Source organism: Gallus gallus, chromosome 6, assembly GCF_016699485.2.
Source record: "Gallus gallus isolate bGalGal1 chromosome 6, bGalGal1.mat.broiler.GRCg7b, whole genome shotgun sequence".
NCBI lineage: Eukaryota > Metazoa > Chordata > Aves > Galliformes > Phasianidae > Gallus > Gallus gallus.
The window spans coordinates 20,127,933-20,146,282 of NC_052537.1; the positions used below are offsets into that span (position 1 = coordinate 20,127,933).

General features: G+C 42.2%; 1 protein-coding gene across 8 annotated transcripts in view; it reads right to left on the minus strand.

Annotated features, from left to right (window-relative positions):
- The window catches only part of SLC16A12 (solute carrier family 16 member 12), a 28,221-nt gene that overhangs the window by 2,367 nt on the left and 7,504 nt on the right, over positions 1-18,350 (minus strand). For 4 of the 8 annotated variants that reach the window (XM_025152017.2, XM_421663.8, XM_004942143.4 and 1 more), the window contains exons 2-6: positions 7,275-7,467; positions 5,636-5,739; positions 4,377-4,520; positions 1,569-2,160; positions 298-557 (exon numbers count right to left, since the gene is read on the minus strand). In XM_025152017.2, the coding sequence (XP_025007785.1) occupies positions 298-557; positions 1,569-2,160; positions 4,377-4,520; positions 5,636-5,739; positions 7,275-7,369 (1,195 nt within the window). In that variant the 5' untranslated portion in view covers positions 7,370-7,467. Of the gene's footprint in view, positions 1-297; positions 558-1,568; positions 2,161-4,376; positions 4,521-5,635; positions 5,740-7,274; positions 7,468-7,713; positions 11,185-12,722; positions 12,744-15,541; positions 15,667-15,992; positions 18,258-18,350 lie in introns of those variants that run through there. The other 4 variants (XM_015288412.4, XM_025152016.2, XM_046943157.1 and 1 more) reach the window with 4 other exon arrangements.

An 18,350-nucleotide genomic window follows, 5' to 3' on the forward strand; every position in this document is an offset into this window, starting at 1 on the left:
TAAGCTGATAGAGAAAATGATGGATGAGCTTGGGACCAACAGTAGCAAAGCTGACTCAACCATCTGTCCAAAGCAGCTCAGGGATGAAAAGATTAACTCCTCTGGATGAAAAATAAAAAACTTGGAACGAATCACTTTAGCTAGCATTTTCAAAACTGCATAATTCCAGAGAAACCTTTCATTTCTTCTCTACATGAAGTGGTAACGTCACAGCTCTTAGAAGCTTAGACTATTCCGCTTTGGTCAAGAAGTGAAATCAAAGTAATAAGATTACAGAAAAGTCATTTGTGAACTGACCTGCAACAGGTGGGCTCACTAGATATGGTATGGCGTGCAGGAAGTACACAACACCCAGTGCTGATGATAAAGAAGAAGTTCCCACTACATCCGCCGTCACAACAGGGATCAGTGTTACATAGGCTCCATCAAAGTACCCAAAGGTAAATGAGAAAGGCACAAGCAAAGGGAAGTTGTGGAGAACAGGTAGGAAAAGACAGCAGAGGCCATCCATTCCTACAGCAAAGAGGTAGCAGAAGTACCGGTATTTCTTCAGACACCTGCAAATTTCAAAACAGGAAAGAATATCACTGGACACAGCACCTCAGTTGCTATGTAGCACTTCAGTCTTTCTCTCTTACATATTGCTCAAATTTAAGTCTGGCCTGTTACCCAGACTTCTAGATGAAAATCTCAACCAGCAACGAGCCCTGGTGAGGATAGATGCCAAGCAACAGCTGCAGAAACCCCTGGAGAACAGCACCCCAAACTGTTCTTAGGGCTGACTATAGCGAGGGCAGTTCCTCAACTGCCAAGATTATGCAGCCCTCTAAAGTTTCAAAGCAGTATTTCATGGGCTTTCCAGCTCAGCAAAACACTCCCAGTACTATGCTTAACAAGCTATAGCACACCTCTCTCAGCTGTCATCCTTCACATCAGCTCTCCAACGATGGAGTTAGTGAGAGCTAAGCGAGATGGCAATTCCCTCTCTCCCTGCCCCACAAAACCAATGATTGATTTTTCCTAGAAACTGAATAAACATGAATAATAATGTGTCCTTTAGAATCAAAGCACCTCTTAGTTTAGCCAGATGCTCAGCTCTCAATATACTGAGAAATGTATAACAATTTCACATCAGTCCTTATGAGTACATGCCTGACAATGGTAAGCCAGACCTTTGCTTTCTCAATCACTTCTGCATCTCCCCAGCAGCACAGAAGAGATGAAAAGGCACAAATAGAGTATTATCCTCTAGGAATTACATACAGAGGATCATGCCTGACATATCTCAGGCAAGAGGTTACATTTCCAAGGTCAAATGCAAGAGCTTTGCACAAACATCACTTCTTCAGTGGAGGAAAAAAAAGAAACAACACAAAAAGAACAACACCCAGCAAAAGCCAGTGAAGATACAAAACATTTCTGAAAGTTAGATTGTGTGCTGGCTTTCTGGAGAAGTTACACGTGCTACAGACAATGTCCATAACATTAACTTTTATATGCACTGCACCCTACTTGCATCCAGCCTCCCACTGGCTAAAGCTTGCATTTCCTTAGTCATAAGTCATTACCTTCTGTCTGTTAGCCATCCAAAGGTGATATTACCAATGATATCAATGACACCAAGTATAGACATGAGGAAGGCAGCCTGGTGATGGCTCACTCCAACGCTCAAAGCATAAGGCACTAAGTAGACAAAAAGAGGGCTGCAGCCATATGCCATAAATAAAACAGACACTGCTAGCACCATGAAGCCTGGCATCAGTAAAAAGTCATATTCCTTCCATGAACAGTAGCATAAACACTCATGTGACCATGTTTTGATTAAAGGTGAACAGAGAGGCATTCGCTTCAAGTCTCGTTTCTGTGCTTCATTGACATAATCTTTTTCAAGAAGCCCCGGAACAGTTTTACGGTCCTCCTCAAGGGCAATAGGCCGCATCAAGGCACCACAGACACAGAGGTTTAGGACAAAACCTCCTAGGATAAGTAACGCCCCACGCCAGGAAAATTGCTCGATTAAGAGTTGGACCACAGGAGCCAGGATGAAGGTACCGATTCCACTTCCAGACATAGCTATTCCATAAGCCAGTGCTTTCCTTTTGTTGAAGTACTTGCCCACCATTGCAATAGCTGGAGAATAACAGAGGGCAAATCCAAGTCCTGGGAAAGAAAACACAGTGCAGATGGTTTAATTCTAAGCACGATGTATGAAACACATTAAATTAAGCCACATAGCTTACTTTAATTAACACTTTAATGAACAGTAAGCTTTTCCTGATTCTGCATCACGAAGTCCAGTGTGGGAAGAAACCAGGATGACTCCTTCCTTCCACTATCAGAGCCATTGACTTAACAAACCTAACACATCAGTATTAACCTACGATAACAAGGCTCAGAAAGGAGCAGTAGGGTTTACTCAATCACAAAAACAGTGCTGTCAATAAACATCAGAAAAATAGCATGCCAGCTTCTCCTGGATACCAGATAAGGTCTTAACCCAGTGCAGGCACTGGTGTGGGTCACATTCATGAGGAAATACTTTGTGTTTCAGTCTGGTGCAAATCTAGCTGTTAATTTTCAGGTCACGAGTACTTTACAAGGAGTCTACCTCTGTCACTAATACTCTGCACTAAACCTTTTTCAGTCAGCTCAACTAGCTCCACGGAACAGCTGGCTGGAGTCCTGAGCATTTGTAAATCCCTGTGCACAAACAAAGAGGGGAAAAATGCCTCATAAGACAAACTCATGTCCAAGTCAGTAAACATGTAAGACCCACCTCTTGGAAAAGATCGTGATCTTGGCTGCAAAAACCAGAGAGACTGTAACTATCAAATGTTTGCTACGATGCTAAAACATGTATTTTCAAAGGAGACAACAAAATGAGCTCCTGAATGGGGGTCTGGAGCATGTCTACATTTGGGTTAGAAGTGCCCCAACAGTCCCCAGCAGAATGTGTCAGCTGGGAAAGTAATCACCTGTGCCATAAACGGCTTGCAAGGTTCTCCTCAAAGGCCTCTCTGTGTTGGGCAGGCACTGAGCTGAGTGGATTAGAGGGGATGAGGGAAGGAGATGACAGAGGAGCTGTGACAAGTATTCTCTGTTTTGAATGAGGTGGCAGAGAAAATAGGTTCCCACAAGACAATGAGTGTCCTGTGAAAAGTGGAAATGCAAAGTTTGGGACTGAAAACTTTTTTATACCTCTTAGAATGAGCCCTGCTATTTCTCATCAGGCAGATCCCCATCTCATCTGTTTCACCCTTCACAGTTTCAAGTTCTGCTGCTTTTATGGACTTAAGACTTTTTTTAGTTACTTTCCCACCTCCTCTCTATGTTGGAGCATCATCCCCAGCTTTTACCAACAGTTATCCCTATATTAATCAATCTCTACAGACTAGAAATTAATTGCTTACAGAATGGACTCCTTACAACCTTTGCTTTTTCATCCAACATTCACTGTGGTTCTCACTAAGGAAGCCTCAGTGGCATTAGGGTGGTATGCAGCACAGCCCTTTGGAGGTACAAGGAGCTTTTTTATTTGTTATGAACACATTTGTCAAAAGATTAACATTGTAATGCAGGAACTACATGCACTATAACAAAGAAAAAAGAAGAGAGAGAGAGAAAAAAAAAGAGAAGAAATCCTTATTGAATAAGCTGTTGGCAGCATGTGAACTGCAATAATTCCACCACCTCATTACCAAACAGCAGGGGACCGAATACAAGGGCTTATATCACCGTGGCTACCAGGTCAGTATTAATGAGGAAGGAATGTCAGTGTGACCATGTGCACCTCTCATATTCCTCTGTGCATGACAAACACAGGAAAATAGGACAGAGAAAAAATATCTGCTGTCACCATACCTGAATGCAAACGGAGGATCTATTAGCCAGGGATATGTTTGCTTTTTAAAAGGAATGTCATGTAAATAAAAATAAGGTGTGCAGCTGAGGTACTAGGTATTCATCTACTTACTCATTTTGTTTCGATTTACATTTTATTTTTAATTTGCAAATATTTGGGGGCCACTCTAGAACTCCCACCCTAACAACCTCCTCCCAAATCACAGGCAGAAAAGGAAATCTTTTTGGGTATCACCTGCAGCAAAAGTCCTTCCCAACATCCCACAACTTCAGAGCTTTATCCACAGCCCTCAGTGGAGCAATGTTGTAGAGATGCTTTGCAGCATGCTGCAAAGCTGTATGGGCTGTATGAGACCCACTGACTGCAGCCAAACCTTCTCTTCCACAATGAGGTGAACAAGTTGCTGTGTGGTACTATGTCATGAAGAGATTGCCCCTGTTTAAATAGAGGACCATCATTTTTGATGTTCCTGTGTTGCTTTCCCAACTGGACCAAGAAGGTGAGTGTCTCCTACCTGTAAGGACTCCTAATGATAAATAGAGATGTTCCAGGCTGGTGGCGAAGGAACTCAGAATTAGTCCAGTAGACGCGAGCAGCCCTCCTAGCATGATACCAACTTGGCAGGATACATGATTACTGATTAAACTCCCAAGCGGGGCTTTAAAGAAACAAAGCTGGCAGTTAATAGCAGGTCTTCAGACACAGTTCATCGCAACAATCATCAAGGGAAATCAGATAAAATGGTGATCGGGATAGCCTCTGAACAGCCTCCCTTACTAGAATGGGGGTGAGCATCAAAAACCTAGAATTCTTTTCCTGAAAGTCAGGATAAAACTGAATTTTACAGTAGCTCTTTCAGCAGATCAAAGTCACTGTGGGGCACAACTACTCTGCAGATCTGGGGGTCAGGGGAGGCCATAACAACAGCTAGAACAGCCCACGCCGTTCTTTAATCCATGCTTACAACTGCAGAGACCTTCCTCAACCTGCAATCTGTACTTCAGCCCTGAGTAACTTCAAGCAACCTTTCTGAGGTCTCTGTGTCAGACATAGATGAAGGAGATCTCACACCGTTTGACCACCCCCAGAGCCACCAGACCTGTCCTGCACTTCTCCAGTAATGACAGTTCCCAGATCACCCTTCCTCTACCAGGGAATGTCATCACCAGCTCTCTCCCTCCCTCTTGCTGTGTCTCATTTCAGCTGTGTCCCTGTGCCTTCAAAGCAATGCCTGTGGCTTAACCCCTCTACAGCAGGATCAGGGCCTGGATTTTCACCTAATTGCACAGTTTTGAAGTAAAATCCTGAGAAATTCAATACAACTGTTGAACTGATGCATGTAATTTGTAGTAGCACAAAATTTTCTTTTAAAGGAAAATAGTATTTGTAAACACAAGTTGCTAAAATGAGGAGGATGTGACTTGATCCAAAGGCAAAAAGTACAGCCTGTGCTAATACTCAAATGTGATTCCAATCAATAGGAAAAAGAAATGTGCTCAGCTAGCAGCTCTCAAACACAGCTTGCCCCATTAGACCTCGTACATTTCTGCAAACTTAGATCATTTAACAAAACAAAATTCTGTTTCTTTTCTTCATTGTGAAGGCACTCCCTTCCTGCACAACTACATGAGGGGAAACAGCTAGGATACACCAGACCTCAGAAAGTCCACAGCATCCATCCCCCCCAGCCTACTGCACTGGCTGGTGGGTGCTCCCAAAACAGATAGAGCTGAAGAAAAGCAATCATACTAGTTGTGAAAACACAATACACACCACAGAGCATCGTGGCACAGTCGACAATGGAGTGGATCCAAGCTGTTCTGGCATAATCCTGCCCAAAATATGCCTGAAACTCCACAAAGAAAATGGAGATGCACCTAAAGAAGAAAATATGAACACCAAACTTTTGAAGATTGCCTCCCAGAAAGTACCAGTCTCATTCTTCAGGGATAAAGAGAACTTGCTTGAAAGTCCTCTCCAGCCCCTAATGACAATCAAATCTGTGGTTTGCCTGGATCCCAACTGGGAGATATTTTTAGAAAGTTGCAAAGGGGTATTGGAAACAAAGATAATTAATGTATGTGACACAAGACATGAAATGGTGCATGCAAGTTTAGTAATCCCAATAGAACTCTATGTAAAGTACTTACGTTGGTGTGATTCAAGCAGGGAAGAATCCTTGCTTTGCATTGGCAACAACTGAATCACAAAATGGCATCCAGCTATGATCCCAACAGGGGGATTAGACAGGCTGATTTAGAACATATTTCAGACAGCTCAGACTTATGCAGAGGGATTATCAACATTGAACACCACACTTCTTATTGTGGTATTTGCTGCTAGATTTTTATAACTCATTATTTTTTCAACTGAAATGAAACTGAAGCTGTAACTATCACCAGCAATGTATAGCTACATCATGATGCTGTTACCCTAGTATACAAAGTTCAGCTACCGTTCCTGACTGACACTCTTGCTCACTGAAGTAGTACTCATGCCTGTGCAAGCAGAGCAGGTCTGGTATAGCACCTGTAGAACCAACACTGCCTATAGCTACGTGTTCTTACACGCACAAGCACAAAAAATGGTAGCAAGTGCAAAGCAACACCTTCCAGAGGATAAAAATACCACAGGAGCCAACAGCCCTCCCAGCACTTCTTTAAAACAACTCCAGGAGTGGTTGCTCCATCCTGTTGCACAAGCACTAGTGTTTCACCTGCCTCTGTAGGGAACAGATGAATGGCTGCATGGTTTTGTTCCAGCCCCCAGCAGCAGAGGAGATCCCTTTTTCCATCCTTTCTTTCTCCTGTAATCCATGGACAATCACTTTCTTCACCTTTTTTTCTTGCATATATTTCAATTTTGTATGTTCTCCAGATGTTTAACACTCGTCAGATTATTTCTCGGGCTCTTTCACATTCTATATGTGAAAAAGGAAAGAAATCCACGAGGAAATCTGCTGTCATTATGGAACGGGTTTGTTTGCATGCAGAAACTACCACCACGTCAACGTTCACATGCCCCTTTTGTGACATTTATTCCAAGCTCCTCATACCCCTACACCTGGCAATTTCACTTTAAACGAGATGTAAACGTGAAGTAGGAAACACTGTGTTTGTGCTACACTGCCGGGCCAAGAAGTTGCTGCCTCAGCCTCTCCCTCTCTAGAGCGCCTGTCTCTGCTTAACACAGCTCAATGTCCACCTTCACAGGGAGTGGGCTCCCGCCTCCAGCCAACAACAAAGCGGCCCAGCAGCAGTTGTGGAAGCCATCTCACCCCAAACGTCCACACCACATTTGTGCAAAGCAGCGGTTTCTTTCTGTTCTTTCTGCTTTTGAGAAATATTTTTGAGGTGAAAGAAGAAAAGAGGTAGCACCACAGCAGGCTAGAGCCAAGCAGCAGCCCCTTTACCTCGTCACGGCCCTGGTGCAGATAGTGACCAGGAAGCAGCCAGCCACGATCATCCAGCCCCAGCCGCCGTCGGGCGGGCCGGCACGCGGGGCCATGTTGTGGCGGGCCGATGCTCCTCTTTCTCCCCTCAGCGCTACAGGTTGGCTCCCATCGCCACACACCAGCAAAGGTGGGGTGAGGGTCTGCTCGCCATCTGCAAAGAAACAGGCAGAGAACAGTCAGGGGTCAGAGCTGTGAAACGTAAAGGTGATCTTTCCTTCTAAACACAGGGTATTAAAATCTATTAGAAGATTTTAATAATTTAAAATCTGTTAGAAGACTCGGCAAGGCCGAGTCATCAAAACTTGTCCTCGTGTCTGGTAACTTACACTAGGGTGATTCCCCCCCCAGCAGCTGCACCCCACCACACGGCAGGCCTTTTCCCACAGGTGTAACTCACCCTGCTGCTGCCCAGAGCTGCAGCTCACCTCAGCAGGGCTCCAGCACCACACACCAGCCCCCAGGCTTTATTTCAAACTGCAGCCTCTGATCGAGGCTGCTCTACTTCTGGTACACTGTTTAGTGCAAAATTCACGTTTGAGGGAATACAATTTTAACCTTTGTGTAGCTTACAAAGGCGGGAGTTGAGTCCAAAAGCCAGTGTCTGTGCTGTAGTATGGGGTACGTGAACCTTTGTCACCTCACACCAGTGTGTGCTTGTCAACACTTCCAAGCAGTGATTTAAAGCAGCCATGTCTAAAACAGTATCCCTATCAGCAGATGAAAATACCCATAAAAAGATGCCAAAACTGTATGAAATTGCCATCCAACTACTTAAGCTGAGAAGGCTACCAAGAAATAGCAATCTCTGTGTATTCCTCATGTACCATTTATTTGCAACTGTTGCTCCTCATAGTGAACTCTCACTTATTTTACTTGAGGCCAAAAATCCCACATTCTGTGAGTGTATTTGGAAAGAAAAATGATTGTTCTGTTTTCTCTCTTTGTATGATAGGCTTTGCTAGTATTTATTTGTAAGTAAATATTTGTATAAAGCTTGCAGTGATTCCAAGCCCAAAGCTAAGCCAACTATAAGCATCAGAACGTGCACTAGTGCACTCCTTGTTACTCTCTCTCCTTCTATTGTCCCCAAATCCATTTCATGGTAAGTTAAATAGTGTTTTGAAGTCTCTGCAAAGTCTATGTTATCTTCTGTGTTTATATGGATTCTAGTACAAGAGTGATCTTCACTGCAGCCTGAATATAACATGCACTAATCAATTACAGGAGAGCTCATATAAGATAAAAAGAAGATCCAATCCTAGCAACCTGTTTCACTTGTCACTTCCACAGAGCTCTGGAGAGATACACACTGCTCCACTCTGCATCATCCTCTAAGTGCTCCACAGTTCAAGAATAGGCTGCATCTCAAACGGGACATCTGACATAGCTGTGTTTTGGGTCACACAGCAGTGGTCACAGCAGCTCACAAAGATCAAACAAACATGCAGCTGGGGTTATCAGATCTTTCAAAAGCAGCCCCAAATCCGGTATCTCATGCATGCTCCCAGCTGAGGGTAAAGGGTCCCAGCTGCATACGGTCTTTACAAGTTCATTCCCACAGCTGATAAGAAAAAACAAAGTAAACAAGATCCAAGTGAGTATACCTTCACCCTCCTACTCCACTATGTTTGGGAATAAACTCCGACAAAAACAAAACATGCTCTCTTGAGGAACCATACAGACAAACTGAGGAGGAAAGGTAGAACAGATTGCTAATGCAGTAAGAAAAAAAAAAAAGCATATGTATAGGCAAAGTAGTATAGCATTGCTCACAAATTCTATGCTAAAAGACCATTACAGAAGCAGAAAAAGCATGTAGTCAGAAGTTACAGGGCTCCAAGTGCATGACACGGAGGACATATCCATGGATTTTCTACTTGCTACTCACATTCTTTATTTGCCTTGCAGCATGTGCTGCAAATCTGTGAGCTGACCATATACTTCTCATGTACTGAATCCATCTGTACAGCACAAAGGTTTACATTACTTTTGGAGTGAGCTGACATGAACTAATGACTCATTTTTGATTTTTTTTTTTAACTAGCCTTGTCAATTATCCACCCCTTTCTGTATAGCTCCAAGCAACAACTGCTGATTAAATATGTGCAACTATTAGATTGACAAGCTATCTGATGGTGAAGGCTGTGTCCTTACATGATTCTTCAGCCTGGATCAGTGAATAACAAGAGCAAAACGTACAATTTGATGGAAACAGCCACATCCCTGTCTACATAGACAAAAAACAAAACACAATGTTTTTGTTGGTATCCGCTTCTAATCTAGATGCAAGAAAGCTGGTAGCCAATCTAGCATGAAGCCAGGGTGTCACAGATCGGCTACACCCCAATTTGGCAACAAAGCCTCACATTATAACATTATCCTACCAAATTCATTTGAACAAGAGAGCAAGTACCATGCAGCAACCACACTTCATAGCCAACACTACATGCCTCAAAGATGGATTTACTACAAGTTTAATGTGTTAGGTTCAAAATGCCAGAGTGATTGAATAACCCCTGAAAATCCATGCCAGTCACTTGAATCAACAGCATACTGATAAAATGCCATTGACATTTTACAGGCAATCAGGAGTAACACAATTTGGTGGAGTGTCAGAGAGTCCAGACATAACTTTGCAGCGCCTTTTAGCACCTTGGTAAGGCAGGGCTTCTTATTTTGGATTGAAGCAATGTATTTCACCATTTGAAACTGCATTTCAAATTCTGGTTATTAAGAGTGGAAGAGGAAGTTCCAGAAATGCCAGAAGAGATAACAATAACTCTGATTTATTATGCATGTTACAGTAAAGTAAAAATATACATACCATCTTTCAGAGGAGTCTACATTCTCCAAACAGAGAGCCTAAACTCATTTTTACATACACAGCAATAGCTGAGTGCCAGGAGCTCAGCCTGGGTCCCTGGTCCAACCTCCCAGACAAGCTTCAGGAAGGGTGTGAGACCCCAGCTTGCATTTTAGTTGTTTATAAGCACACCTGTGAAGAGTTTGGTGACGTACCAGGCTAAGCAAACATAAATTAGGTACTTGGTTACATGATCACTTGTCGATTTGTTTCCCACAGAGCCCTCCTTGCCAACACACACACCAACAGCAAACATTAAATGAGGCTACAAGCAACTGAAATAAACTACATTAGGGATGTCTGGCAAACACAGCAACAGAAAACCCATAGCAGGAGCTGTGCAAACCATCCCCTTGACTTCAGGAATTACTGTGTTACAGCCATTTAACTAAGTTAAACAATTACCTACCTTCTTACTGCATGAGACTAACAAACATTCAGTATGACATCCTAGCAAATGTATGCTGAAGTTGGAAAACTTCACTGGCTTACACCCTGTTGCTATTTTCTAATTATCCATGCCATGAACAGTACAGATTACAGTCTATGCAAATGAAGACAGAGACAGAAAGGCCATTCTTTGTGTGGTCACCTATCTCCTCCTTTCCTGATCATACCTTGGCTGGCTCTCACGTTCTGTCTTTTCTTAACTTTGTGGTGCAGAAGACCCTTGCTATATGTGCTGTGTAGTCAATCATCCCACAGGGGTTGTGGCCTCAATCTATGCAACAGGTAAATAAAGACAGGATCCCACACACCCATAGATACCTGTTTGGCGATACAGAAATGTGCACAGGACGAGAACTTTCTCTCTGAATCAGTGCATAATTTAACTACATACATACACACACTCTGTACATGCCTTTCTGTGCTCTCACAGCGACGACAGCAGAGCTGGGCCTGAGAAACTCATGCCAGCCTATGTCTGAGCACCCGGCCATACTTCCACAGCAGGTTCACTCGCACAGAGGAATTTGAACTCTGTTTTTCCTTGTGAACAGCAACGTACGCAGGTTCTCTGAGAACATTTGTGTAGACAAACTTTATGAAGTACAAAGCAGCCTAAGCACAGCTGGAGAAAATCCATTAGCGCTTAGAGTGAAAGGTAAGGGTCTATTTGCTACAGTTACCCTGCTCACCTAGCTCCAGGCCACTTCCAATATTTTCCTCCAATTGCCCTATTTGCATAGCTCCCTAGGATAGATGTACTGTATTTCTTACTTGTCTTTTAAGATTGCATCAAGCATTAATTAATTGTAGGTCTTTGCTACATTTATTCATGTTAACCTCTTGCTCTCATTTTCTTTCTCCCTTCCCTCAACAGCTGCATCTTTAACAAAAAACACAACTATGACTTAAGAAAAACAAACATGGCACAGAATAAGCAGTAAAGGGTGTGAGAGAACACTAAAATGTTAGACAATAGAAAGAAACGCCGTACACATTCAGCGACAGTGGACAATGAGACACGTAAAGTTTAGTATCTCCTGTGCTTTGAAAGAATTCATTTCTTCAACATGCCTTGCATGGTCATGGACGGCCTTATCTGTAACGGTGTAGATCTGCTGTAGAGAAATGGCTTTACCCCAGCAGCAGGTGAAAGGAAAGACAAAAAAGGGAAATAGCCCTCCCTATGCCACCACCTTGTCCCAGGTGTCTCACCACACAGGGTCAGACCTCCCTTTCCTACTGAACACCCACAGGCATGCCAGCCCCTTCACCCATCTCCTGCATGCCACCAAACACAGTAAAGCACATTCAGATAGGACACAGGAGATGGTGACAGACACACAAGTGCCTGTCAGCTGGGTGGTCTACAAAACAGCACTTTTCCAGCCTCCTTTTGCCTTTTTAACCCCTTGCAGTTGCACACCATGGTAGGCACCTCAGTCAGAGGTCTGGCAGCTAGCTAAATTCCAAGGTGTTCTTACATACAAGGGAAGTAAATGCTGTCTAACTCTGTACAGCTCTTGGCATTCGTAAATTATTTCTAATCAGGTATATTTTTCCCAAAGAAGAGCTGTCCCATTCTGCGCCCAGGGTCAGCTATTTAACTGAAAAAGAACAGCTTGTTTTGACTTCTACTGAGAGTATTTATCAAGAATCACAGGACTATGACTTCCTGTTTCAAAATGACCCCAGAGGTCCCTTCCAACTCTATGTTCCTCAGTAAAAATACCTCATTGAGCATCTCAAGGCTGCCGCTCTTTATCCTCAGCTTTCCCCTCTGCTTAAAGGTGGCTTTGTCCAATGTCCAGACAAAACTTTATGCTTTCCTAACAGCAGCAGACTGCTCCACTGAAATCCTCCTTGTGTGAACCAGAAATCTTGAGGATAATGGGTATGTATTTAAGGAGAGTACACAGTCACCTTCTCAGTACATCTCCATAAACTCAGTGCCTCTCCAGCAGTTCAACAAATGGTTGTCACCCACCTGAAAGCTCACTTAGGGAATTGTACTAGAGACAAAGTAAACAAATAAATAAATAAACAAACAAACCCTATTTCTAATTGCTGCCACAGCATTAAGACAAGAAGCTTACCATAGCAGATTGTCCTACACGTTTCATCCTTGTCCAGTTTTTTGATGTGCAGTGTACCTGAATCAGTCTGGACACTCTGCACATTTGTAACCCTTTATGATCCTTTGGGAAGGGTTTCCCTGTGACACCAGATAAGAGCAACATTAATAGCACTATCAGAATACAAATAGGCTTCGGGACTTCTAATCAGGAAGTGGGGTTCACGATGCTAAGCATCACACTAACATTTAATAAAGCTTGCTATCTAAGATGTCTCAGGATAGAGAAGATGAAATGTGAGAGAGTACAGTTTATGAATTGCCATCCCTCATGATGCTGAGCAGCAGACATTGTTCATTTGCTTGTGTTTGCACGTGTGAAGAAGACAGATAACTGTTGAAGAGGACAGACTGGTTGGAGCATAGATATGGGGCCTGGAAAGCAGTAAGGAAAGTAAAGGGATGCTAAAAAAAGCAAGTCAAGGAGGGAAGTACTGAAGAAGTGCATAGCTGAGTGCAGCAGTGCAAACAAGGGGCAGGAGCTGAGAAATCTCCTTTTTATACAAGAGTGAAAATACTCGGAGCTGAAACACAAAAGAGATGGCAGAAGTAAAGGCTGTAGAAGAGCACAAGAGCCCATTAGTCATTGCCGTACTGAGTGGCACAGTGCTGACAACGCCGGGAGAGGAGGAGCCATGCTGCCACCCACCACCAGTGCTTCGCAGCTCCGAGTTGTTCACGTGTGCAATTTGCCAGAAATCACTAAACTAAATGGTGCGCACAGAGCTCTACCAGAAATATTTACTGTCTGCTGGGCCAGCAGTATATGGGGAGTATAAGATAATGTCAGAATTCTCTGATGCTAATTATTTTTTTTATTATATTAATGTGTTGTCAACAGTGACTAAACATTTTGTCAAACTTTTCTCATTTCTAGTTTAAGTAGATGATGCTCCAAATCACTTTCTGAGTCATTGCTATTAGTTTGAGAAATGAGAAATGCACTAATCTGGATCAGGAACTTAATAATATACCATTATACCCTTAAACAAATATTAACATTTGACCATAACTGTTTGGAAATGCTGAAAAGGCTTTTTATTCAGTAGTCTTCAGCTGGCCTTTTTCCTGCAGCTGCTATATTAATTTTTCCATGTTCAGGAAAATTTTACCCCCAGATGATACCACTGCAAAGCTGCCATGCAACATGTGGAACAGGACAGTTTTTGCAGACTCTCAAGCAGTCTGTTTGGGGAAATTATTGCTCTTGCCTTCTTTTACTGTCGCTGCACACTGCATTCCACACTTAGGTAAGAGGGATCCAAAAATTGCTCAGAAGAATCACATTTGCACTGCTAGTTCTCAAGACATCAATCATACAGAATTGCTTTCTAATGAGAAGGCTGATGACCATTTTAGAAAACAAATTCTGCACCTACAGAACAACTTATCCAGAAGATTGCCTCTATTTACCTGATGTTCCAGGGCTGCTGTTAGCAGCAATTCATTTCATTTTCCTTCAATCTGCAGGATTTGTTTGCAGAAACTAATCGGGCATGAAAAGGCAAGGTAGGCTATTTCCTTTCACTCACACAAGCTTACGTTTCGAAAGAAACCTATTAAGATACTTAATGCCATATGTGCTCTTCTACTGGACAACACACGCCATATGATACCAAACTGCCACCAGGATCATTATTTTTCTTGGAAGGCTTACAGCTGAAACCGCGAGCCCTGTAAAATTATGATAGTTTCATTATAATCTCAACGTCCCTATTGGTCGTTTTGTTTTGTTTTTACTTTTAACAAGGATAATACACAATTATTGTATATATCATACTGCACTACTATAAACTCCAGCAGTAATAGAAGAAAATCTTTAACTAAGGGAAATACATGTGGTATACACAGATACATATTTTGATAAGCTAGCTCCAATTAACCTTAAACCATCTAAATGTGAGAGCAGTATCATGTACAATACAAACAGTGTGTGAATGAGTCAAATGCACACGTTGCAAAATAGGTAGCCAGGCAACACACATCCAGTTTTATTTTAATAGTTGAACACACTGAACTGATGGCTTCTGGAAACACAAAGGACAAGCCTGTGCCAAGCCTCAGCCTCACAGAAACATCTTCTTGCTCAGCTTCACAGCTGGGTCAACCTACAGCCAACAGTCCTTGTTCAAGGTCTTTTCCAACCTGAGCAATTCTATGATTCTATGATACAAATTACCAAACCTCTGCTTAAATGCTAGAATTTAGATTTTGAAAAGAGTTGCCAGGACCGGTGACATTCCCATTTGCTTTACATTATCTGTCATGCTTTGGCCAATCTTACTCCTGCCTAAAAATGCCCTCTGCAATACAAGAATTTTCCTCCTTTGGTCGGTAATATCAGCATCCAATATGATAAAGGCAGACATTTACTACTGAGGCCTTCTGCATTTTAATAGCAGACAAAATGATTCATATGTGAATTAGTTCAGCTGAGAGCAATCGTATAGTATTTTGATAAGATTATCAGGAAACCCTAGACTTCCTAACCAGCCCAAGAATAGCCAGGACCTTATCTGCCATAAGGGTAAAATCACAGCACATGCCTTCACTGCACTCTAGATGTTCTAAGAAAGAGTGAGAAACTTCTGAAAATGACAACACAGAAGCTACCAAGCTGGGAAGGAAACATCAAATGCTACAGTGAAAGACAAGGGAACAGATGGAGGTCGAGAGAAAAAAAATAATGACACTTTGTTAGCTATAAAAAGTAAATATCTCTCTGACCAGGAAGAACATGACTGACTGCACGCACATTGTGAAAAAAACGCATCTACTCACCAGTAACAGATTGTCTTAGTGAAATCAAATCCTCTGGAAGTTAACAAACAACTGACACGTCTTGAGCAGATCAGCACATTCTTCATGCTCAGTCTTCCATTCGGCCTCACCAAGCTGCATTTCAACTAGATCCAGAAACTTCTTTTAGCTCTTAGGAAATCTTTAAAGCTTCAAGAAAAGTGCCTCTGACGAGTGCATATTGGTGCAGCTGCTCGATTACATCATTTGCAGGAAAGATCAGCAAGAACTTTCCATGCTACTTAAGGGTGTACTTCTAATTACTGCAGCCCAGATCTACAGCTTCTCAATTCTATGTTAAAGGATATCTCCTTCTTCATAGAGAAAATGGAGTTTTTTGGTAAGTGAAACACAAGAAACCAACCTGCCCTGTTACAAGCGTTTTATTTTTGCTTTCCAGATTTCCAGCCATTTAAAAATTCCTTTCTATTACCTCTCTGGTGTTCCTGTACAGCTCCTCTGCTTGTGTCCCCTCAACTCCATACACACACTGAACTGTCAGCAAGCAGAATATCAGAGCAAGTTTTCTCACAAACACTTCTATGCTCACATTCAAGGAAATCGTGGAGATGTAACTGGATAGAATGCTTGAAAAAATAGCCAACCACAAAAGGTAAGGGATTGGCTTAACTCCTAAGGAGACCAAGGACAAGAAAGGCACCTCTGCCAAAAAACCCAGGGGGCCTCTAGTAGAAAATCTGACCTGTAAGCAGGGAGGGCTGAAATGCTACAGAATGAACGCTGAGCTGCATTAGGAAGAATGAGAAAGTAGGAAAACAGGAAACCAGTTTCATCAGATTGTATCGTGCTTTTCTTTTCTCTTCAACGACTACACTGAAAGGGCACAGATGGCTACAGAAGAGGAAAGGCAGCAGCAAGACATGACATTAGGGAGTTATCTTGCATTTAGACAGCAATGATAAGAAAGACCATAAATGGCAAAACTTTAAAGGACTTAAAAAGGGGGGAAAAGAAAGAAAGAGACTGATGCTATCTACAAAATTAAAAAAAAAAAAAAAAAAAGAACTAGAAATGTCTCTAGGAACCAGTCACAAAAGAATTGATAAAAAGGCTTTATTTCTTCCCATTAAACTCAGTTCTCCCCATTGGAGCAGCAGAGCATTTACGACCACAGGACCAGTTCAGCCTGCCCAACATCCCATAAAACACCCAAACACTCCTATCAGCAGACTTGCAAATGGAAACACTTCAGAAGCAGACTGTGCAGGCTCTGCCACTTAACGTGACCCCACAGACCAACTACAGGCCATTTATCACAGCATTCTGAGCTGTTACTCAGAGACCACTACATTAGGAAGTGTACAAGACCAAACACCTGGCTAAGAAATTCAAGAAAATTCTGCAGAAGTAAGGATAGGCCCCCAAACAGGTACTGTACTCCTACAGCATTTTCGAAGTAGAAAAAACAATCCAATCCTGGATCTTCTATCCCAGTTTCCTTCCTGACATTACTGGTCAAGGAGCCATCACGAAGAAATGCACGTGCTGGCTGTTCAGACAGGACGGTCACACACATACCATTTGTCACCGTGTGTGACAACTCAGGAACCAAAAGACAAGAGATTTCAAAGAAGGACTCAATTATCCTCTTATCTTGTTATCCTAACCAACCTCGTAATTGTCCCTCAACTAGATCCCATTATCAATAATCCTTTCAGTGACATCGGTTTCACTTTAAACAGCTTATCACACAGAATGTCAAAGTAAAAATAAGATCCATCAGACAGTAAGAATTACTTTCAACATTTTTTTAAATTCTTGATACACAGAGAGTGATATTCCTTAAAATCTTTTCCAGGTGAAATTAAGAGAAAAGAAGAAGAACAGAATATACTGTTGGGCTTTTTTTGTTTGTTTGTTTTGAGAGCTATTTACAATGGAAATTCACCCCATCAAAGGAATAAACTATTATGAGAGCCCCAAATTACTTAAATTGCAGTTTCTGAATTACCTGAAAGAGTAACCTGGGGGTATTTCAAAGAACCGTTGCTACAGGGAACTGTTGGTTTACCCCTAAGTTCATTGACACCGCAATAATGAAAGATAACCTTGAACTCACATCAGAAACAGCAAACAAAATTTAAGGGAAAATTTGATTAATATCTTGGATTTGCTGAGAAATATCTCAGCTGAGCTAAGCTTCCTTTATCAGTAAAGTAACACCAGTATATGGAAATATGTTGCTAGCAACTTCTGCCTATAAACCTGCTTTCTGAATGAAGCTCTGTTCAGCTTGCACCCTGCAAAATCTTGCATTGTAACATCACGCTCCCCTGTGCAGGCATTTCAGTTAGGCCAGGCTGTATTAGATAAACTATGTGACTATAAACTTTCAAATTCACCTAAAGAAAAAAACAACTTTTTCTTTTTTTCAAATCAGTCCACAAATGCCAGCTGACTTCACTTACCTCCATAAAACACTCCACTTGCTTTCACACATCACTTCTTATTGTCACCATCTTCACAGCCTCTTCCTTTCATTCTTTCCCCATCCATTTGTCTGTTAGTGTTTCAGTGCCAGCTGCATAGTCCTTTACTGCCAGGAGGCAGTGATATATTACCAACACTATTTACTTGCTTGTTATATTCCCTAGGAGCGGTAAAGCCAACATCACCTAATATTCACAGAGTATGAATTTTCACACGTGTCTCCCAAAAACTGCTTCCTCATCTAGTTATACAAGACAGCAAAATTGCCCACTAAGAGCTCCGTGTAGAAACGCCTCAGATGCCCACGCAACAGATCTGATGTGAAACACTTCGTTCTCCC